The sequence below is a fragment of the Diuraphis noxia genome, unplaced genomic scaffold, assembly GCF_037042655.1.
Source record: "Diuraphis noxia isolate RWA-SAM2 unplaced genomic scaffold, SU_Dnox_SAM2 contig0005, whole genome shotgun sequence".
Taxonomy (NCBI): domain Eukaryota; kingdom Metazoa; phylum Arthropoda; class Insecta; order Hemiptera; family Aphididae; genus Diuraphis; species Diuraphis noxia.
Window position 1 is genome coordinate 12,870,893 of NW_028301715.1, and position 25,724 is coordinate 12,896,616.

At 25.0% G+C, this 25,724-nt stretch overlaps 1 protein-coding gene across 3 annotated transcripts; it reads left to right on the top strand.

Moving 5' to 3' along the window:
- The first annotated feature begins 348 nt into the window (after window positions 1–348).
- On the top strand, window positions 349–23,643 carry fbl (pantothenate kinase 3 fbl). 3 transcript variants are annotated; one of them, XM_089228969.1, is made up of 10 exons: window positions 349–597; window positions 12,157–12,295; window positions 19,247–19,425; window positions 19,486–19,659; window positions 21,031–21,201; window positions 21,299–21,375; window positions 21,464–21,640; window positions 21,698–21,833; window positions 21,898–22,011; window positions 22,480–23,643. In XM_089228969.1, the coding sequence occupies exons 2-10, from the start codon at window positions 12,166–12,168 to the stop codon at window positions 22,534–22,536; spliced, it is 1,215 nt and encodes a 404-aa protein (XP_089085095.1). In that variant the 5' UTR covers window positions 349–597; window positions 12,157–12,165; the 3' UTR covers window positions 22,537–23,643. The 3 variants fall into 3 exon arrangements, with proteins under 3 accessions (XP_089085095.1, XP_089085096.1, XP_015366512.1); XM_015511026.2 differs by lacking the exon at window positions 349–597 and adding an exon at window positions 9,764–9,922; XM_089228970.1 differs by lacking the exon at window positions 12,157–12,295.
- Window positions 23,644–25,724: the final 2,081 nt, after the last annotated feature.

The window sequence follows — 25,724 nt, forward strand, 5'->3', positions numbered from 1 at the left end:
TAAAAAAAGTGGTAAACCGAGTACCTTGTATAAACTATAAATGTATAAAAATTAATGTGACGAATTTAGTCCTTCTCCTTCGTATACATTTTGTTCTGTACAGTACATATAACATATTATATTTATCCGTACTTATCAGTTATCATAGACCAATGCTGCCCAATCGGTATACTACAACTACTCGTAAAGTCGTAAGTCGTAAATCGTAATTGTCTTCTTGGATTTTAGCCATGATTGTCGTATTTCGTGGTGGAATAAATATATTATCATATCTTATCACACACTTAATGCAGTATTTTATCTTTTATCTGTCACCAACTGGCGTGAGATAAGAAAAAATGGAAAAAATCCTCAACACTTAATAGTGTTGAACTTAGTTCAATACTGTTGAACAATAATCATTAAAAGAAGGCTAAGGATCATTTCTCAATCGTTATATTTTAACCCTATCGATTGGTTAATCGATTTTTAATGTGAGTGATTGTCTCAGATTCTGACTGAGCATAATATAATTAAATTATCATTACGACAACGATTAAATTTTTCCCCTGAGATCTATTCGTTTGGTATCTCAAATGGATGTAATGGAAATGCCTGGTGAGTACATACAAGTATATTAATATTTTGCCATTCGGTGAATAGCAATCGCATAACATGGATTTTATTAAATATTCAATCTAACTTATCAATCATTTAAATACCTATTGGCTATTAAAGTTATTTTATTTAAGAATTTGAAAAATAGAACATTATGTTGTGCGTTAATTGGTGTCTTTCTATATTTGTAAATTTTATTTTATTCAATAGATATATCACAAAATTTAGGTCTGATGAGTATAAATTTTAAAATGTATCTAATTAGATTATGTCGTTGTTATCTTTTAAAGAAGGGTTTATTTTTATTTTGCAAATAGTTACCTATTTGTTTTTATAATCAACTAGTTTATAGTAAAGTAAAATATAACTTATTTTAATTAATATAATACATTTCCTTGGTAAAATTGAAAAACCTAATTATTAACAGCTTATTGTATATGGTTTTGAGAATGAAGATAGTGATTCTAAAAGTTATTTTTAATATATAAACTAAAGATGAGTATAATTATCTATAATTGTTTTTAGGTATGTGGTAATTGTTTTTTCAAGACTTGATAGATTTATCAACTCAAATGGCCTTGATATGAATATATTTTTGTTAATGGAAAATTGATTCTCTTTTATGATTTTAAGTAGATAATATGTACAGACTATTTAATTCTCTCTATATAAAATATCTAAATTTAATATTTTGCATATTTTTAAATTTGTTTTAAGATACGTACCTAGTTGTTAATTATTTATTTTTTGTTCGGTTTTGATATTATTTTTGTTTTTATGTACATATTAAGAGTTTGAACTTATTCAATAATTCTTCTAAATTATAAAAAATTGATTTGTAGATTACCCACCTAGATAATTATTTTATTTTTATTTACGGAGTGGAAATAGAAATTATTCAGTTTACAAAGATGCATCTTTTCACATACCAATCTTTACCCATCTTAAAAAAATGTAAAAAGTTTCACATATTATTTTTTTAAATCAAATCGATTGTTGTTTAGACAGATAATAAGGTTTAATCTCATAGATTCTTAGATATTTAGATGTACAGGGTGCGGCAGAGCCGACTGACGAGTTTTGAAGGGTTATAAAAAACGAACAGTAAAACTTAGAGAAAAAAACTTTTTTTTTTTAAGTATTGAATCCCATTTTTAAAAATTATTGTTTGAAAATTATATATCAAAGATGGCGGCCGTCAGCATCAATACACTGTTGTAGACAATCTCTGAAGCTCTCATATGATTTTCGGCACGTTTCGATTGGTATGGCTTCGATTTCCTCGGTAATTTTCTGTTTAAGGTCTTCTATGGTATGTGGGCAATGTCTGAAAACCTTATCCTTAAGGTAGCTTCAGAGGAAAAAATCACACATGCTTAAATCTGGAGACCGTGCTGGCCAGCCTATGTCTCCTCTTAGAGAGACTAACCGCCCAGGGAACATTTGTTGCAAGACACCAAGTGAAATTTGAGCTATGTGTGCTGTAGCCCCGTCTTGTTGTAACCATACATTCTCTAAATCATGGTATTTAGCCATTTACTCCAACCTATGCTGCAGATAAGTTTCCAACATCACAACATAAAATCATATGAGAGCTTCAGAGATCGTCTACAACAGTGTATTGATGCTGACGGCCGCCATCTTCGAAATATAATTTTCAAACAATAATTTTTAAAAATGGGATTCAATACTTAATTTAATAAAAAAAAGTTTTTTTCTCTAAGTTTTACTGTTTGTTTTTTATAACCCTTCAAAACTGGTCAGTCGGCTCTGCCGCACCCTGTATTTTACTGAATAACAAAAAAAAAAAAAAAACTGGTACTTAAAATAGTGTTTTCATCCAGCAAGTGCAATTATTCAAATTCTTTATATAATTTTTGATAAATCCAAATATTTCACTTCAAATCATTTGAACTTGTAATAGTTTGAAATAAGTCCATATTTATTTATTTAGTTTATCTTACATCAATGATTTTGATAAATTAATTTGATTATTTAAGTTTTTACCTATTGATATCACTTTTATGTTTTATATGCCTACTAGTTTATTTACTGACTTATTTATTTTACACATAATGTTTTAACTAAATTTAACTTGAGAGTCCAAATGGTATTTTTATTTTCAACTGCTCTACCATGATAAGCTTATATTATTAAGTATATTCATTATTGCTCAATAGTTAAAAGGTTATCTGTTTTTTGTTAAATTTTCTATTTGACCTTTCCTTAATGTCTGGTAAAGCTTTGAATATGAATCAATACATAAATTAATGCCTAATACTAGTTATCATTATTATTATGATGTAAAGAACAATTTTTTTCAATGTATTATTTTAGTATCACAACGTAAGTACCTACTGTTTATAATTTGCAGTACCTATGTGTCTTATACTTATGATACACAATATGTGTTAGCCTATTGGAAATTTTATAATATGAAAAATTATTAATGAAAATCAATATAACATAATTTAATATATTATACATTAAATACTATACTAATATTACTAACATTATTTTAACTAATTTGTAAAGTATATGTATATCATATATTCTATAGTTATGTTTTTACAATAAACCGATTTTTTTTTGATTTTGAAAGTTTTTTAAGCTTAATAATCACGCAATTTCAATTATACAGAATCTCAAAACATCAAAACAAAAATATTTGGACATTCTGGACATCTGAATTTTGAAATTTGAATATTTGATAAACATATTATAAGTTGGTCATCATAGTTCATAGACCTTATGGCTTAATATAAGGACGTCAATGTTGGTCTTATACTCTTATCATTATTAAACAACTACTGCCATCGTTGCAGGTTTGCCACGACTATGTTTAGTGAATGGCATGCAACCTATACAGGTGCTATAACCACAGAATATATATTCTGTGCTATAACACTGCGCGTTTTCTTTTTCTTATCAGTGATAAAAAAAAAAAATGTCCAAAATATTTTTTGACGGGTACCGTGGTATTAAAATTAAAATTAATTATTTTTTCACTCAAATTACAAAATATCCTAAATAGACTAAACCTAATCCATGAAATATTCTCAATATGCAAAAAGTACTTTTTCCTACAAATTCAGAATTTTTGAACGAATTGTTCACATTTTTTACTCTTATAAGATTGCATACACTCAGGAACAGTATGTAAAAACATATATATCCGGTCTTTAGAACTTATATGTATTCAAAAAATCAAATGTTACAATTTCGCCATTTCGCCATTTCGTAACAATTATTTTTCGGAAGCTTTATAATAATTCTTAAATTGACCTCCATAAAGTAGTATTTATTTAGCAGTATATTTGTTCAATTTGCAACTATGAGAATGGTTTGGTGGAAAGTTTTAGAATACTACGTTATATGTCATGGACACACTATAATAAAGATTATTATTATTTATAGGTATTAAAGTTTCCTTGTTTCACTTTAAATCTAGATTAGAAAAATATTATAAAAAGGATATAATACCTAATACCTTTTCTAGTATTTATTATTAGTAATAATTTATCACTATATGAGTATGTATACATACTATAGTGTATAAGCATATTATGTTAGAATATAATATTATAATAGTATTGTATTACCTTAAATAGGTATACTGCACACAGACATATTTTATTATTTTATGGAAATGATCACAGTTTTTTTGTTATTGTTTAATAAACATTATTAAAAATAATATTTATGTTTATTTTCATGGAATACTGTGTTGACAATAATGTCTATTTAACTGGTTATTTATTGTTTGTTGCTTATTGTTTATTAGCGTCATCACAATGCAGAGTTAAGCTTATATCAATTATTATTGCTTAATCTTACTAAATTTGTAAATTAATTTATGTGAATGTAGTTTTTGATAAATTTCATTATTTTATGGTATTTATATATATACCTATGGTTAGATGGTTAGATGAATGACGTTGAATTTTAAGCAGTCAAGTTTGAAACAGGTAAAATATATATATAACATTTTAGCATTTACAATAATACTAGCAAATATTTTAACTCTTTTTGTGTTATTTATAATAATTTTCGATTTTTTTTTAGTTTTTTTTTTTTTGAATTATAGCCTTAAATGTTGATACAAAAAATGTTGAAATTAAAAATTCACTAAATTTTGTTATTACAAGCATTTAAACTTTAATTATTACAATATTCATTAAATTCGATAAAAGGGTGTTTGATTATACAGCTGGTGATATCTGGGCTACAATTGAATTGGCTCCCAATTTTGGGTAAATATAAATTCGATCCTTGAATTGGCTCCTGAAAAATGTATATTTAAATTGGCTCCTTAAATTGTTAAATATTATTTTTTAACCAGGGATTCTCATATGATAGGCGTTTACTTTTACGATGTAAAATCCAAATATATTCAACTTTTTATATATATTATATAGTACTCAATCTGATACAGAAATTATTATAAGTATAGACCCCGAAAAAAAGTCTAATATAATATTTTTGTTTAACTTATTGATTTTTATGTATACATTTTATAATGACGCACTTTGCTAAAATACTGTCTGTTTTTTTAATTTTTAATTTATATAATATACATAAATTTTATAATGACGCACTTTGGTAAAATATTTTCTGTTTTTTTACATTTTTTAATATAATTTTGTGTAACGAATTACGAATTATACGTACTTTAAATTACTAACATATTGGCAATCAATACATTTAAAAAAAAAAAAACGGTAGGGAGCTAATTCAACAGTAAATTCTTGGGAGCCAATTCAAAGGTACTTAGTAAGGGTAAAATATTGACTACCTGTATTGGGGAGCCAATTCAATTGCTCCGGATATCTGAACCCTAGTAGGCATAGGAGAATGAACGTTGTTAATTTTCTTATAATGAGACCTATAATTAATAGGTAATGACATCAATATTGGAACCTGTAGATCCGCGTATAGACTAGTACCTTTTTTTGGAAGTTTTTAAAACTTTAAAAGAATTATGAATATTTTCAAATTATTTGTAGTTAACAATATACTCGTATATAAATGTTCATTTCTTATAGTTCATAATTAAAAATTTAATCCAAGGTTCGTCATAACTCATAAGTGATAAGTATTTCTTACTGAAACCTAAAAAAATTTAAAATTAAAAAATATATAGGTAGGTAATAACATTATCTGTACCTTAAGCGAAGGCGATTTTTTGATATTTTAATTTTTAAGCAAAAATTTAAAATATAGATATATGTGAAATATCACAAATTAAAAAGGCTATTATCTCGCTTGAAAATGAAAATATTAAATAAAAGCCGACACTTAGGCCTAGATGAAGTTCTTCACTAAAAGTTTAATTTTAGGTAAATTCACTGTTTAGCGTTAAAACTAGTGAACGAACATTTGTAATGTCGTACGTGTGTATGGTATAGACAATAAATGCATGGGTCCTCTTAAGGATGTTTGTAGTATTGTAGTATGTTACACTAATTATTTTTATAATACACGCAATGATTTTATAAAAAAAATGTTCAATTTTAACTTATCGTATTACTAATGGAAAAATATAATAATATAATCTGTAGTTCTTATAATATAAACATTTAATATTTACAATTTACATGTATTACATATATTATATATATAAGATGTAACAGGACTATTTAACAAATTTCCATTACAAATATTACTATATTTGTCAAATAGTACTGTTACACCCTGTATGTATATTGTATATGTATATTATCCTTATAAATAAAGACTACACCATGACACGCCGTATACTCGTACACGAATATAGTATATATTTATTTATATACAACGATTTATCATTGAATTCAAATTTAACACATTCATTAAACTGACCTACTCAATATTAACGGATAATTTTAATAGAAATGTGTTTAGAATATTTAAATAAAGATTTGTTTATTAAATTTAAAATTAATTTTCTAGTGAAAACAGTAGAGTGTTTTTCTCATAGTTTCAATAACAAAATTCTATAGTGACGTCAAAGAAGTTGTTATGTATGAAAACAGATTTCAAATATAAAGTACAGTTAGAAGTATTTTATTTAATTCTATGTATACAAGTAAATTGTAGTTTTTAGCCAAGAGTTGAAACTCGTGGTTACTACTTACTGCATATTTCTTGCTTGGCTCATTGGTATCTTCGTAGGTATTATAGTCTATAGGTGTATATAATATCAATATGAATAAAATATGTGTGTTGCACGGTATGCGTGATTTTGTTTAGCTAATGTGTACAATTTAATTACATATTTACGTTTTGGAAATCAGGTTTTATTTACGACTGACCAGACATTTTCAAGGTCAAAATTATTTGGTATAGTGAAACTTTGTAAATATTAAATATTATGTGATACTGCCGATTATTAGCCATTAGGTGTATTATACCTATATACCAAGTTTTTCGTAGCTGTGTGGGTAATAGTCTATAGGTATTGCAGTGTTAGTGATCAATATTCGAGTTATTAAGAATTATTAGTTAGGTAACTGAAAAGTATAGAATATTGACATAGTATTTATCCTGTATAATAAAACGCCATTTGTTTTAAATCTGTACTGTAATAATTGTAAACTTAATAGTTGAACCATTGTTATGCAGATAGAAAAATAGATAATACTTATAAAATTAGGCACAGTAATTTTTTTAAGGAAAAAATCGACTGGATTTGATTAAAGTTTATAAACATTAACCAGATCGTATACTATAATTGATTATTATAGTAAATTGTAAATTAAAATAATTAAGATAATAAATTGTATTGTTTGTTTGTATTGCATCTATAAAATGTTATTAATGATTATCGTTTATATGGTCTTTAATAATGACAGTCTTCACTCTTGATTAACTAAGAAATACGCAGTAGTAGAGAATACATAATATTATTATGAGTTATGAGTGGTTATGACACACTCCGTTTATCTGCAGCCCTAAAACACGTCATTTTATGAATACTTTTAAACATTATGTTCTCAGATATTATTCGTGTTGTCCCATTCACTTTTATCTAAATAGTGACGAGTATATTATTATCCTTTCTTATTAATTGTTTTTAGTTTTTTATATTGATGCGGGGGATGCTAAATGTAATTTATTTGCAAGTCAGGCGCATCATTTCAATTTTTTTTATTATTTGTAGCAATATGTTTGCACACTATATATTAAAATCATTGCTTTCCCATAATTACTATGTATATTGTTATTAGTTAGGTATACATAATTTTAATCTACCTATAGTATATATAATATGTTGGTAGTTAACGAGTGATGCGATTTAAAATATTATCAATTATCACTATACGCAACTAGGATTGTTATTTTAAATTCTGAGGGGGAGCAGTGAATGTATTAAATTTACAATGTGTGTTTTTTTTTGTGTTTGAAGATACTTTTATAGTGTGTATTGAAAAAAATACTTCAGTTTTCAACATCAATATTTTTTTGAAAGAAAATGAATCTTGTTTGTATTTTAGTTAAAATTAAAAAAAAAATAGTTCTTTTCAAGTTCTATCCAATAATAAGGAAAAAAAAATGGAAGAAAACTAGAATTTTTACGTAAAACCAGTTATTGACAAAATAAATGTTCTTATTTTATTGTAATTTAAAAACGAATAACCTTAGATAATTAAAATTGTCATCAAATATTTATTGTATAATATTTTACTCAATAATAATATGATTATTTTCAGTTATTCATAGATATTTGACATTTTAAAATTCTATTGCTCATAATGTCAATACATTTTTTTTCGCTCAATCAAAAAAAGCTTAAAATGTAATACACGGTTCCTTATAAGTTGCTATTAACGTTGTATAAAAATATTTCAAGTTACCTATACTCGATATTTTTTATATACAATTGAAGTACCTACACACTTTAATGAAATTAGATATTTTTACAATAAAAAACGTCTTTAGTTGTTTTGTTATACCTAATTCAAAAATATTATTATATTTTATGTACACAATAATATTTCGATTTTAAGTTATAACTTGTATTGTCTATTAATTAATCACACACCTATCACAACCCTATCATTATTATTTGATTACTATTATTAATTTTATCTAAGTATTAGATTTAATTCCACAGATATAAAATACTGTATTTTATTTTATATCTGTGTTTAATTCACATATAGGCATTTTCATTTTCATTTTGGCAGGCCATAGAAGGGTAAAACATAAACGCTACTTGGGAATTTTTCTGGGAAAGGGCTTAAGGATATAAAACTCTGGACTGAGCCTCCCAAGTCCCAAGCCCTCCTAATTGCGGCCAAGGGTTTTACTAAAAGATAAGTACAACGAATGCACACCCTTCAACCTCCTCTATCACCACCATCACAAAATTACGCACCTTTCGTAAATACACTAGTTGAAAGGGGAAGGAGTTTATCGTAAAAAAACATCAATAATACATCATAATTAAATGTTAAAATCTGGTTATATATAGATAAACTTGATTGAAAAAAATTGTTTATGTATATTAAGTCTAAAAAATATAATTAGGTACCTATATTTTATTTTTTAATAAACGATACAATTTTGCCAGTATTAACTATTTATAACTGAAACAAGTTTAATATCATTGAATTTTTTTTTATTAAAGATATCCATGAATTTAGAAATAATTAACTACATCCTTTAAGTAGGTAGATTGTTGTTTTAAAATTGTGTATGTAATATTTCTTTAAAGTTATATTACATAATATATTTATTGCCTTAACAATTCTTTATTTCAGTGTATAGTAAAGTATAGTAAAATGTAAAAAAATGTAGTTGTTTTATCGGGATAATAGAATAACTAAATTTTATGAAATGTGCTTAAGGAGGTTTTACTTGAAAATGTGAGTTAGGTTTATTAAACATTTTATATTTTTTATTAAATGTTAAATTAACTATATTAATACTCTAATACACTTCATTACGTTAATATAGTGTTTTAAATAATATACCATTCATAATGTTTTTACATTTTTTATGGATTTATTCTAAATTTTAGTTAAAAAAAATTGATTGTCTTAAAACATCGATTCATTTGATTGATAATCTATAAATATCGATACAATTTTTTTTGGTATTTTAAATATCGATAGTTCTTATTGAATTGTATCGATTGTTAGGTATGAGTTCATTTATAATAAACTGTTTGCAAAGACATCTACCACTGCCATTGCACTATCAGTACACAATGTATGCGGCAACGCATAAGGTCGTGTTTCGATTTTGTTCTAATAACTGTTGATTTCTTTCGTGTTTTATTTGGTAAAATAATTATTCCACTTTGAGTTTCTTAGAAATTCGGACAATCAAGTGAAAAATAGTAAGTTTTATCCAAATGATAAATGTCTATACATTATTTTATTATAATAGTAAATTAATATGAATACACTTGATTTTAATTTATCGGCACCGTAATATAATTCTATAGAAACTTGTAATTTTAAATTTAAATTTAATTCTATATTGCACAATTTTTATCAAGTAGTTTAGTATTGGATGAAGTACAATTTTAAAGATACTTAATAATTCAGAATATGTTTCAGTTCATCGAAATTTTAAAAATTACTTATTTAATTAAAATTCAATTTAATCATTATAGGTAATATAACATTCATTAAAAAACAAACACAAAGTTTTTAGATGATGAAAAATGGTAAAAAATATGTAACTTCATATTATATTATCTAAGTACCTACTCATATGCTGTAATGGAATTATCTTTCATAATTATTAAATAAAATAAATGTTAGGTATTTAATATATTATTAGATAGATAGATATTAGATTATTATTAACCTTTAAAAATATAAGAATTTTTTAAATATTATCAAATCAAAATTATAAAGGTATATTATATAGTAAATATTTAAGTCTTTCGAAGTAGGTGTTTCGTAAAGTTAGGTACTTATGCAAGATTTTAAAAATGTTAGTAGATATTTTAACTCTAAATCATGCGGATTATTTTATAAATATTATTAAAATTTATTTTTAAGCTATACATTTTTCTAAGCGTTATAGTTTTATAGAAATTACGTTTAATATCCCAAGTTCATAGTCCCAACACACGCATGTTGCAGCTGATGGCATGAAGGTCACTCTCTTTTCCTTCAAACAGGTTGTAGTGTGTGTTAATATTATTACAATAATTTCTTATGGTTATACTTTTGGGTGTTAAGTGTTATTAGAGGTAGATAAGGTAGATATTACAATAGTCAATATTATAGTGTTTTAATTTAATTTGACTTGTGAAAATTTATAAATTAAAATTGTATTGGTTTCCGTTTTTATAATTTTATTTTAAAACATTAGTAAAAAAATCAATTAATTTGTTTTTAAAATAATTTATTTTATCATAATATTTAAATATCAGCTTATTTCAAAGGTTGTTTTGAAGACTTTAAATGTTAAGTGATGGTTGTTTTTGCGCATCATATTATGTACGATATAACTTTTTTTCATTTTGCTTAATTCACTCCAACCTTGTTAAATTTGACGACAAGAGAACATCATCTTTATATATTTAATACTATTATGTTAATTTGTACTTATACCTACTTAGTCTTGAGATATTTGAAGAGTTTGTTTTGTTTAATATGTACTATTGGTAATCCCGGTTGATATCCCCATTTTTTTTTTTTAAATTACATTTGATTTATGTATTATAATTTAGTACTTTTATTTGTTATATAAGTAAAATAAGTTTTTTATCATTGGATAAATACGAGTGATTTTATGATGTTTCTGTTATATAACTAGACATATAGCAATTTGTAGTACTAGTGTATATTTTACCTATAGATAGTTATATTTTCTCACTGATTTCTAAGTACCTAGACATATTTTTTAGTTTTAAACAGTTTTAAACAGTTTTTCTATTTGTATTTTATCATTTTCTTCGTCGTATCTAAAAAAGTATACGTATATTAATCATTGCTAATTTTAAGCACATAACTTGTCTAACAAAATTAAGAAATCGAAAAAAAAATGATGACAAATCAAGGTGAAAACACGACGCTCTTGACTTTCAATTTTTAGATCAATGTACTCTATTATTAAAACTCTTGGCCATAATTAATTTGAAAAAATATGTAATATATATTATAATGCGGAAATTTCCATAATTAATACAAAATAATAAATCTTCTATTTTTGTGTAATATTTTAAATTGTAATATAAAGTATATAATTATAAAATGTTTAAGATTTTAATGAATGTTGAATGAATGAAATTCTATTTTAAAATTATAATCATGTGCCATATAATGTATCATTTTGCACAATAATTTCTCCTTATATACTTAGGTGCGTGTTAATGAAACTAATTTATCGTCTTTCATATGGCAATAGGAATTCCCTCTCTCTACCATCTCAATATATTGATTTGCCTAAATCATTACTATTATATTTTAGTTGCCAGCTACCATTATGGCAGTCCTTCGATAGGAAAGGAGTGCTTCTTGCCTTACTTACTTTATATTTATAATAGTGTTGATAACATAAAGCTGCTTTTATTTTGGTTTTTATTAAATTTATCTTTACCTTATATCCCTTCAGGTATTAACCATGGGTCCTTATACTTGTAAAGAGTGTTCATCTTTGCAAACAATGGAACAGAGCCACACCACTGTAATATCAAATTCTTTAGCCAATGGCATGTCAATGCACAAGAACCATTTTAATGGTACAATCCCGCGTAAGTAATACATTATTTATATTTATAAATAATACCTATATATTATTAAAATTAATCGTGGCAGACGATTAGTTGAGTATTTTGAATCAGTTTATTTCATATGTGCCTCAATATATTTTTTATAAATACATTCATATTTATAAAATACATGTTCAAAGTGCACTTCTCAATAATTTTCTACGTAATCAATTTGAACGCACGGAATATTACGTTGATGTCTACATTTTTTTTTTTGTGATTTTTAATAGATGATATTTAATTAGTATGATAGTGTATTAGTATAAAATTTGTAATTATTAAAAAAAAAATACTTCTAAATAAAACTTTGTCATTTGTCAATAATATATTTAAAATTATAAAGATTCAATGTTGAATTCGTATATTTACGCTGTTATAACCTTTTTTGTTGAATATTTGTTATTTAAACTTGTTTACAATATTTCTATTGACAAGATAATTAATTGTTTTTAGTTCATTTTTCATGAAATAATATAATTTTTTTAATGCCTGAATTTAATATGATTTAAACTAGAAAAAAATGCTGAATCACTTTTTAATATGTGATGTTATTATATAACGCGACGAATTGAATTATGTTTTAAAAAGTTCAGCTTTTTAGTATTACTAGTATTGATGGGTATTGTGGTATTTAGCTAATATCCTTAAATATTTTGTAACTCTGCTTATTTAGATATATTGTTTAATAAACATGTTAATAACAATGTATGTAGACATGTATCACGTCTATAGGTATATAATTTTATGTAGGTCATTATAGATATTAATTTTATATTAAAAAATAATAATAGCTATTTAGTTTGTTTCTTTTGTGTTGTAACTTTTGATTATCCTCTAGCATTGAGTTAGAATAAAGGCTTTAAACAGTTAGTAGGTCGTTAGCTTGCAATTGTATTTACATTATTATTTATTATTAATGGATAATTTGGTTACGATTGGTGATTACATAATTATGGGGTTAGTAGCTTTTACAAAATTGTATATTTATACTTAAAGAGTATTTATTGTATAATATATATTCAATGTCTTTAGCAATAATATTTTTAATACAATTAGAGGCATATTTTAAATGTAATTTAAACAAGAACACAATCTTGTAAACATTTATATCAAAAAATAAGTAAGATGATCTAAAAGCGCAATAACTGTCTTATCTAAATACTATAGGATTTTAGTTGATTATATTTATAGATTTGGAATAAAAAAAAATATTCAACATTGAGAATTACATTATCTACGTATTCACTAATTAAGTATAACCGTAAATGATTACGAAACACGAATAAACCGGATAACTATTATGGAGTTAGACAAGAAAATACATGCTTACAAACGTAATATTAAATTTGAAAGCGACCAGGTATCCAAACAGGAAATGTTTTCAAACTTAGGCACCATTCTACTTCTAAAATAAAAAGGAATTCGTATATAAGCATTATATTAAAAATAATAAAAATAAATGAAATAGGATCAGTTTTTTAATCCATAAAATATCATAAAAATAATTTATTTTTATTTTTCATTCCTTTTTTTGATTTTTACTGTATCATTTATGTACCTACCTAAACTGTATACCTAATATATTTAATTATTTAATAAATATTTATGACGATATTATAAATACCAACATTTTATTAATGTGATTTTGAAAATTGAAAGTTGATCAATTTTTTGTACTTAAAAGTTAATAAATTATATTTTAAAAATATAAAAGTAGGAGTACCTATATTTTAATTGTTAAAATTATAAAAAAATACTATTAATTGTTTTTTATGATGCTCATTTACAGAGGTTAAAGTGGGAAAAAATTCCAGAGGGGACTAATGTTTCCAAAAAGTTTTAAGCGTTCCATATATAATTTCATGTATAATGTCTAATGTATAAAATCCTAATTTGTTAAAGGGGACGCTTTTTAACCGCCGTCAGAGGTAAGGGGACTGAGTCCTCCTGCGTCCCCCCCCCCACTTTAACCCCTGCTCATTTACAATAAAAAAATATTATTTTAATATTTTATTTCCTCAAAACTAGGTACATACCTAATATCAAACTTAAGAGTACGTAACAGTGGTATTTTGTTGTCTTCGTCTTACCATTGCGTAGTATAGCAAATTTGCGTTCAGCAGAACACTTGTAGCTCCTTTAGTTTAAAAAATAAAAATTACAGTGAATCGACGTATTATGAAACTTGATGGTAAGAACATTATCTGTGTTTGTTCGTTGGTTTTTTACGATAATTCAATTTTTAAGTGAGTTATGAGCATTTTTAATGTACTGTATATTATATCATTATATGCTCATAACTCATTTAAAAATTAAACTATCGTAAAAAACCTACGTACAAACACAGATAATGTACTCACCATAATACACTTTCATAATAGGTCGATTCACTGTAATTTTTAAACTAAAGGAGCTACAAGTGTTCTGCTGAGCGTAAATTTGGTATATTACGTACTGGTAAGACGGTGACAACAAATACCACTGTTACGTACTCTTAATTAAAATTTTATTAATCTTGTATTAAGTTGTAAACAAAGGGGACTAAGGAACCGTCCAAAAAAATTTAACTGAAAAAACTCGTATAAATACGATATAAACATATTATTATTAGTCTAACACTAATAATTTCCTCATTTCATTCAGAATTCAGAATTTAAAATTTAAAATTCTTTAAAATAATAGCCCATGTAGATATTCAGTTTTATTGTTTTTTTATGTAGTAAATAACTCAAAATTTAATTTCTATATAGCTACAAAAATATATCTTCCTGCACATTTTTGATAATCTCAATAGAGTGTACCTACCTATATTATACTTTTTCATTATTGAATTCTCTTGTTTATAACGACATGATCTTATAAAATGTGTATTGTACTCGTATAATTACCATTGTATATGCTTATGCATATTTCGCGACGAATTATGATAATTATGGTTCTGTTGTAAGACGTATATTGAAATTAGGTATTTCATATATACAATGAATGTTTGATTGGTTCTGAAATTAATTATCCAGTATTGAAATACTGCATTTAAAATTTATGTTTTGGATTAAAAAAAACTATATGAAGAATTCTCTATTACACATGGAGTGTTTAAAATTATCGATAGGTAATCAAAGATTTAATATTTTTGTTTCTCGATCTATAAAAAATAAATCGTTAAAGTACCACCATTGATTATAGTTTAAAGACACTATACGTTGTACTGTAGTAGTACCTATTGTAGTATAATACAGACTAATTAAAAAATTCTCTACGTGTTACACGGGAGATCATTCTTACTGGTTGATGATTTAGTCGTATGAATTAGAAGTGTGTTGTACTTAAAACTGCTGTAACCTTAGAAGTGTTTTAATAATTTTCTTCTTCTTCTCATGTCTGGTTTGACTTGCTAATAATTCACAGATTAAAATTAGGTATTAATAAAAGTAATGACTGTATGCAAACAAATAAACATGTAAATTTTAATGTATAGTGAACCAAGTCAATATAGGTAGATAATATTTAAAATAAATATAAGTCCGGTTAATTATAATCCATAACAAACGGTACTTTGTCAAATATAATATATTGTATCCAATGTGCTAGGTCAATATGGCGTTTGTATTCACTTTTATATTATGTCATTCGTTATATATTATATTGGGTTGATGATACATTTGAGTGTTCAATAATTTTATTTAAAATTCACAGTACGATAAATACATTAAAATGTTGAAATAATGAAATCTAATTTCCTTGTTCCGCTTAGAATCTTAAATGTAAAACCTGTCAGCGCCTCAAGTAATAATTGAATATAATAACCAAACCCTAAATATCTTAGCTTTCTATTTGTATAAAAATTTAAAAAATCTATAAATTCAAGTAGATTTACAATTAATATTTGACTTTTAGATAAAGTGGGTGTGATATATTAATAAAAACCTAGGTAGGTAAACATCATATATTTACATAAAATACATAACTTACATAATACAATATGATAATATGACTCAGATAATGAGTGGATCGCGTTAAATGGCAAATTGGTTGGACTAAGGGAAGCTTGATGAACGCTTATCACATATTTTGAAATATTTTATGATAGGTACCTAAGTGTTATAATAAGCATATTGAATTTACAACTTAGGAATTATAAAACTGTCATAGTTAAATCAAAACAATTAGGTACTTGGGTCATTTGAAATTTGCGTTACCAGTAGTTTGTAGGTATCTATAGGTTCGATGAACTCAAACCGCACAAATACTGAAAGGGCCACTCCGAGAATGATTAATTGAGTAGATTTTTAGAAAAGTAAAACTCTGTTGATTCGTTGATTGTGCCAATATTTTTGTACTGTCAAAAAAAAAAAAAAAAACAAATAATAATTTATAAAAAAAAAATGAAACTGCCTTGATCGTTATTTATACACAACTTACAAAATAAATTATTGAATTTATTATTAAATGTATAAGGTGTTTTTGTCTCTGTCTTAATTTACTAGGTATTTATATAAGAGTATAGTATTTATTATCATTTGTTACTTGGCCAATTACCTATTGGCCATTACATTTTATAATAATTTGTCGATTGCCTTGAAATAAAAGTTTATTTTTCTTGTTATTTATTGTGTACATGTTACTGTTTTTACTGTCGTGTAAAATAACACAAAACTATATCCGTAGTAGTATTACGAAGGTTACGCATCACACACACTTCTTTTCATTGATGTTTTCATCTGTATTTGGCGTGTTCACATTTTTTACTATACCGGAAACGTAGAAACCAGTTTTGTTTAGACAGTTAGAGTTATTCAATGGTGGATGGCGGCGATGGGCTGTTCGATTGAACATTTGAACGTATAACACGTATTAATGAGACTTCTCCAATTGGCAAAGTTGTTCAAATTCTTTTGTGATTTTTTAGCTTTAAAGGGGATCTGTATATTAAAACTATTGAATTCTAAACTTTCTTCTTCTTCATATTTATGATTATTTTACCCGCTCGATGCTGTAACCAGTTAATATTGCACTCGGTAACATCATAACATTACCTAATTATTTAACAACATTAAATACAGAAATTTATCGAATTCAATGTAGATGATGCCATTTACCGAGTTGTGGCAATATTATCGGGTTTAATATTATCGTATGATGCCATTTATTAAAACGAAAGGCGTCTGCTGCTGCTTAGATATATAGACATTAAGACACTATATGCACGTTGAATATATTTATTATATACAATAAAAAGTAACGCTTACTCGCGGTGTATTTACTATTATTTACTTTTGATATACTAGGCATTTTAATTTATAAACTTTATATCAATGAAGAAGCACAATTATAATATGTGTTTAGTACATATTTATGACTTTGTGAGTTTTTTTTAAGATTCGTACCTATTTGAGATAAATTATGTTTGATATATAATTTCATATATTCATATTATACTATAAAATAAACGATTTAATTTAAAAATAAGCATAAAAATGGGGAATGTATATCTCTGCTGTACAGTAGGAATAGTAGGATTCGAGTAAGTCTCTGTAATGGATGTGTTAAATTTGAATTTAATGGATTAATTATTACATAAGAATAACGATTCAGAAAGAGACGGTCTGTCATCCTATTATCATATAAAAATAAATATATCGCTGTTAATTATTAGAGTAATTTATTTTAGTATTAGTAATATGGTATAAACTATTAATACGCAATAGCATAAAATTAAGAAACTCCATTGTCTAAACAAATATATTAATTATATATTATATAAAAGTTCAAAATTTGAATTATGCAACAAAATAGCGGAAATCGTTATTTTTAGTATAAATATTGATTTCGTCCAAATTTTAAATTAAAATGACTATAAAAAAATTAATTTATTTTATATAAATATTTACATATTTTAGTTTCAGTACAAATTGCTTATGAGGAACCTTGTATTAATGTTCAAGGTTTTTGACCGAGCGAAAATTTTTTATCGACATTTATAAAGAAATTGAAAATATCATGCTTCTATAGATAATATAATATCATAAATATATAATTCAAAAAGCGTTAAATTTTTATTTACCATATATAGAAAATCCTAATATAAACATTAAGCGAAATTTTAAATATCTAAAGTTATTCCGGTTATTCGTTTTTGAGTTTTATCAAAAACATAAAATCAATTTTGTCAAAATAAACTTTTTTGCGTAAGAATTTATGTTTTCCTTTTACTTTTTTAATTTTTTCTCCGTTATTTTGAAACATACCAGGAATTTTCAATTTCCACCTCTTACGAGTTCCAATTATAGAATACTAAATCCAATAATTTGGTATCAGAAACCACTCCAAAGATGGAGATCAAAAATTGTTTATAGGTACAGACACAAAATAAAAAAATACAACATACATTATAAAATCATCTCTCTCAGAATCTAAAATAGCTCAACTTTTTATTAGCAGAAAAGTAAAAACAATAAAATAAAATTCTAAGATAAAAAAAAAAATAAACATTTCTACTATGTGATCGTCAACCATCGTTATAAAACTATTGGTCCGTGTACATTTTTAAATAACAACAATAAAGCATTATTCTGATGGCAGACTAAAGTGTGTGTATAGGTAGTTCAGTTTCAGTAGTTGTTTAAATTTTCTTTGTATAGGATTGTGGAAGTGTAGAAGCTCGTAAATATTGTGGTACCGTGATTTATGTCATAACAATAATTTATCTGTGTAAGACTCCCAACTAGTCATAATCATAAAAAAAAAAAATATTTATATGAGTAATGACATGATATCTTAGCTAGATTAGGTGTTTTACATAAAGCGTACAACAATTTATGCCTATAGAACTTTAGGTAAATTATTATATTTATAAATACCTAATATTTATTACCAATAAAATATAATTTTAGTTTTAGTATAATATAGTTTTTATTTTTATTTTTTTGGTAGCTATGCCATGGTTTGGTATGGATATAGGTGGAACATTATCAAAACTCGTATTTTTCGAACCAAAAGACTCGATTACAGCTCAAACTGAAGATGAAACCCAGCTCTTGTCCAATGTTACGAAATATTTGACGAAGAATTCTGCTTATGGAAAATCTGGACACAGAGATGCACACCAACAGGCAAGAATTAATTTATTATATTATTTACAGCTTTCATTTTTACAATTGGTTTATTCACAGATGGACAATGTACAAATCTGCAACAGGATAGGTACGTTGCATTTTATCAGATTCCCCACTAGTGAAATGAACAATTTTTTGGATCTATCTAAGAAGAAAGGTATGGCAGCTAGTGTATCTACTGTTTGTGCTACTGGTGGTGGAGCATTCAAATTTGAAGACATTTTTAAAAATGTAAGGCTAAAATGTATTATATTATTCTTATAGAATTGTGATTTTTTTATATTATATTAATTTAACATATTTATTAAAACTTTTGGTTCATTAAGAAATAATATTATTAATTGAAATATGTTAGATATTTTTCTTTACTCACATGTGTTGTGCTTGTCTTATAAAGGTACATACAGGAAGTTTGTGTTCAGCAGATCCATTTTTTGTGATGATCTTTAATAAAAGATATAATTGATCCTATTATCAAACTTAAAGGTAAAAATATTATAGTTATGATGATTTTTAAATTGTAATATTTTAAATACTCATAATTTGTTTGAAAAGCCCACTATAAAGCTCAGATAATTTTCTTACCTTTAAGTTTGATAATATATCAATACTCTCTATAATTAAAGGTTATTGAACAAAAATGTTTTAAGTTGTAAATTTATAAGATAGATATATAAAATGTAGGTATGGTGTCCTTTTAATATAAATTATATGTTCTTTATGTTTAATCTAAAACCAAACTACTCTGTAAATCATTTTTTACCATTACAACATACAATTTTATTTTTGTGTAGTACTCAAATTAATTAGGTATTTAATAATAATTTTTAAGCCACTAAATTGAAGTATAGTAATTTTAAATAAGCTTAATTTTAAAATGTGTTTAAAATCATAAAAATAAATTATGTCTGTCATCTGAAAATGAGTACTAATGAAACATAAATAGGACCACTGTTAATGATTTCTGTATATTTCAAGCTTAGATAATTTTTCTTTTAATTCATATAAATTAATGATAAATTATAGGCATTGAGATTATAGAATTGTTTGTTATAATTAACAATATATATATATACAATACTTATTTTCTTATATAATTGTCCTCTATTATTAAACTAATAACTTTTGATTTTTGACTTTTAAATTTTATTTTTAAATAATCTCCTCATAATTTATTGTTTACTTATTATAGTTAATACAGTTTTAAAGTATATCAGAAAAACTAGTTTGCATTGTAATTGTATTCCATTTATTAGCAATAAGTGTGAATATGATTCTTTTAAAAATTACTCTGACGACTTGTTCTTGTTTCATTTTACATAATGCTATTCAGATAAAACTCCTGTTATTTGAAATAATGATTATCCTCATTTAAACTATATATGATTAAATATTATATAATTGTTTTTACATATTTAATTAAATGTATTTACTATTTACCATTAAATATATTTAATGTAATTGATATGATTGAAATATCTTATGTCAACATTAAATGGTTACTCAAATGATGTATGTTTAAGTTATGAAAAATATAAGATTAACAAAAGAAGGATGTTGACATTATTTTAATAATGGATTTATCATTTAACTTTTTTACAGGAATTGAATTTAAAGTTGTGTAAATGTGATGAACTGGATAGCTTGATTCGTGGCTTATTGTTTACAGTAGCTTCAAATAATAATGAATGTTATTTTTGGTCACAATGTACTGAAGATGAGCAGTGTTCAACTCAAGAGTACACATTCCAATATAATAAATATCCATTTATTGTATGTATTATTAACAATACAAATAATACTTACATATTATCTCGTTATTGGGAGAGTAGGTATAATGTATATTAATATTCTTGTCTATGGTTTGTAGGTTGTAAATATAGGTTCTGGTGTAAGTGTATTGGCAGTTTATGGTCCAAATAATTATAAGAGAATATCTGGAACTAGGTTAGTAGAGATAAATCACATTTACATTTTATTTATTGTGTATAGTTATAAAATATTTTAAAAAATGTATTTACTGTTGCAATTTCAGCATAGGGGGTGGTACATTTTTGGGACTGTGTAGTTTGTTGACTGGCTGTAATACATTTGATGAGGCAATTGAATTGGCTGCAAATGGTGATAATGTTAAAGTTGATAAATTGGTTCGAGATATTTATGGAGGTAGTTACAGTAGATTTGGGCTTCCTGGTGAACTAGTTGCTAGCAGGTATTACATATAATAATTTTGTAATTTTTCAAGTAACTAATTATATTTCTGTTTTAGTTTTGGCCATATGAACTCTAAGGAGAAACGTGCTCAGGTGTCTAGAGAAGATTTAGCTAGAGCAACCTTAGTTACTATAACAAACAACATTGCATCGATTGCAAGAATGTGTGCATTAAATGAAAGAATTGATAGAGTAATTATTTATAATTAATTTTTACAACGATTAGCAATGAAATTAAAATCATATATTTCTTAAGGTATGTTTTGTCGGTAATTTTCTGCGTGTAAACCCAATATCAATGAAATTATTGTCACATGCTATGGATTACTGGTCAAATGGTTCGCAGAAAGCAATATTTTTAAACCACGAGGTAAAATATTTCGTCTTAGAAATTATTGCTAGTTTATGTTATGCATATTAATAAATTAATTATGCTATTCATATTTTAAGTATAAAATATTCTATAATTTTACCACACATAATTAACAAAGCCATAACACAATGATTTATGATTGTATTGATGACTAGTTTTCTTTTTTACCTTTTTTTTTCATATCATCTTTATTTTTATGTTTGTGAGTCATATATTTTATAATATACATTTGGTAAAACGTTATGAGTTAGCTGTACAAAACAAATAAAAACAATTAAAATAAATGTATACAAAATATAATTTGCAAATAAAAGGTAATTTGCATGATTGATTATAAGTATTTTAACCTTAACCTCCTCCCCCTAACTGTAGTAGTGAGTTAATGAGTATTAGCTGTAAATGATTTATTTGTGTGTATATTTATCTCCTAATTACAACTATTAATGTTCAATTAATCATTTTCAGGGTTACTTTGGTGCAATTGGGTGTTTGTTGTCATTTGATGAGAGATTTAAAGAGTAACAAAATATCATTCAACACATTCCATGTTGCCAATCCATTTTGATTTCAGCAGGTTGTGTGTATTGTATAGTATGTTATGAATATATCGTCATTATTATTCATATTGTACTGACGCGGATAGAAATTATTAATTAATATTAATTTATTTTATTTTTAAGATAACACATTGCACATTAGTAAATTTTTTTGGTGATGTGTTTATTTATAATCTATAAGATAGAATAGTAGTTCCATTGGTATAATTAGTTACCTGTCCTACAATTTTTATTATTTATTTTCAAAAATTGTGTTAAAATTCTTTGTTTTATTATTGTTTCTGATGTTATATATATATATAAATATATAAATATATATATATATTGTAAATTTTGACATCAAAAATTATGTACAAATTTCATATGATAATACAATAAAAGTACATAATATGTGATAAAACACCTTATCCCTTTTTTTATAGTACTTTTAGTTATAGTCTATAATATTTTTTAACTACTTAAAATTTTGTATCCAATTTCTACAAAAAATCAGATGTTGGTAAAATCATTCTATTGTATTATCATAATGCTCTATCTAATGAATGAAATTGATTATACATGTTTACATTTATAAAGTAATATCCAACAAATTACCAATATATTCCGAATATTAAATTAAATCATGTAGGTTAAATTTCTCTGAGGGATAATTTTCCAAGATAAATTCTGTTGCAGTTTTATTAATATGTAGCAGTGTTGATAATATTTCAAAGGGAAGGGTAAATTTAGTGCTATAGCACAAAAAGGTGCAAAAATTGTTTTGTTCATTGTGCTGTTGAGTGATGCCGTGAATTCAAGCATTCTTACCTTTTTATTGTTTTTGTATACTTCTATAATATCTACTGTTAAAATTTACCTTAAATTGTTCTTTTTATCGTTAAATTCTAGATTTTTATTTCAAAGAAGTGTACATAAATATTTGAATTGTTTAATGTATATATATATATTTATTTTTTTATGTTTAAAATAACCAAACATATATAATCTATTATTTTTAACTGATATTCAAATGTTTTAAATAAAAATTGTATATAGTTGTTTTTCTAAAATTAAATTTTGGATATTTATTAAAGAGTGTAATATTTATAGTGAACATTACAGAAGTTTATGATAAAAAAGACAAATATTGTGAACATATAATATATTAAGAGAATTAAAGGCGATTTAAAATGTAATATTTTTGTAAGATAATATTTTTTACAGTAATTTTAGTTATTTTTTTGTAATTAAAAAAAATACTTATTGTAGATTAATATGACAGTTTTTAAATATAAAATATGCTTAGCATATTTTATGATTTATCATAATCAATTTTGACTTAAAATTTAGACACATTTTGAGTTTTTTTATAAATAAAAAATATTTATACCATTATACGATACTTCGGTATTTTTTACTAATTAATTAAAAATCTCTAATATACCATATGAGATACTTTTGATTAAAATTAGTTTTATCTACTAATTTAAGAAATTAGTAACTACCTACTAATATTAATATAAACTATCCTTAGAAAAATATGCTGACATATTATCTCCACTCAAAATCATTTTTCGTAAACCTACAACAATTCAATTCAAATTTAATATACATTCAGTGACATGCCCAGTATATCCTGTTAAGAATCTTTTAAATCGGAGCTTAGCACTTCAATCATTTATCTGGAATTCTGGTTTGGTGATGAATATATTTGGAAGTTTAAACACCACAAGGAATAATTAAAACAAATTTTTGAGTTTTGATTTTTAGTAAGTTTTAGAGGTGTTACATATAGGTTAATTGAGGAGCCTTTAATTCTAAGGTTAATTTTTTTCATGTTAATTGATATTTTGCGATTATATAGATTGAACTAATTTTTTATAAAATAAATTTCAAATATTACTATAAATATATTTAAATATTTTATATAATTATATTACTTGCAGTTATTATAAAATTAACTTATAAATCAATACTGATGTACCATAAAATTGTACCTATAATATGGCTATATAGATAGGTTCATGATATACCTTAGGTATAAATGGTATAATATTAATCTAAACCATTTGACAATTGGATTGCTGCATCTGCTGACACAGTAACGGCTTCTTATGCAAGTTTATCCGCTCTTTCGTTTTTGGTTGTACCTTTCTATCAGTGTGGCTTGGTAATAAAATTATTTTAATCATGCATTTTTCTTTTTGCAGTGTGCATATTTGGTTCTGTATAATTGTTCTATCAATCTCATTTGGTCTAACAAAGTTTTAAATACCCATAAGAGTACTTAGAAAATCACTAAAAATAAGTTTTTATTATTAATGTAAGAACTAAGAATTTACAAAATATTATTAATATGACAGTGATTTTTTTTTAGAATTTACACACGACTGTAGTTTCAATTTTATTCTGGTTTGTTTGGATTTTTTGTACATTCTTGAGTACCCATTGTACGAGATTGGCGGCCAACAATATACTTAGAATTTATTGGATGGGGCCCACGATTTATGATAATTTATCTAATGTCGGTTTTAAATTTTATAAACAACTCATGGGAAAAGCAGTGTTTGGTTTTTAAAATATTAATTTGTAGGTGTACAGGGGCCTAATTAAAGGGAGATGAAGGGATAAATCCTCCCCAAAACTTTTATTTTATTACTAACTTTTTTATTTGGTGAGGTAGGTTACTGTATGAAACTTACAAATTTTGCTAAAAACATATAATCCTTTCCCCTCAAACCAAATTCCTAATTACACCATTGTAGGTATAGGTACATGATGATTTACAATGTTGTTCGATGGTTAATTATTTTTATTGAAGAAACAATTCCCTACAATATTTATTGGTTATAAAACGTTTATCCAAGTTAAATCTTTGCGCTAGTAACATTAGTCCATGGTATATCATGTTCTATTATTATCAATCTTTAACACACACACACATCCGTGCAGCATAAATGCATAATATTATACAGCATAACACTACTGATATCGAAAAGTGCACACACACTTGCGAGAAAACAATTATTGTTAACCGTTACGAATGTTATGTATACTTACTAGGTATGTACCTATATAATTGTTCGCAGTCTAGTTGAATGATTATTTTATCGATTATTGTTTCAAAACAATTATTATGAAAAAATAGTTTAAATGAATCGTATAATACGGATA

Coding starts and splice junctions, on each gene's coding strand:
- fbl (XM_089228969.1), top strand. CDS start 12,166: ATGGGTCCTTATACTTGTAAAGAGTGTTCATCTTTGCAAACAATGGAA. Junction 21,376..21,463: donor AAGAGAATATCTGGAACTAG/GTTAGTAGAGAT, acceptor TTGCAATTTCAG/CATAGGGGGTGGTACATTTT. Junction 21,834..21,897: donor TAAATGAAAGAATTGATAGA/GTAATTATTTAT, acceptor ATATTTCTTAAG/GTATGTTTTGTCGGTAATTT.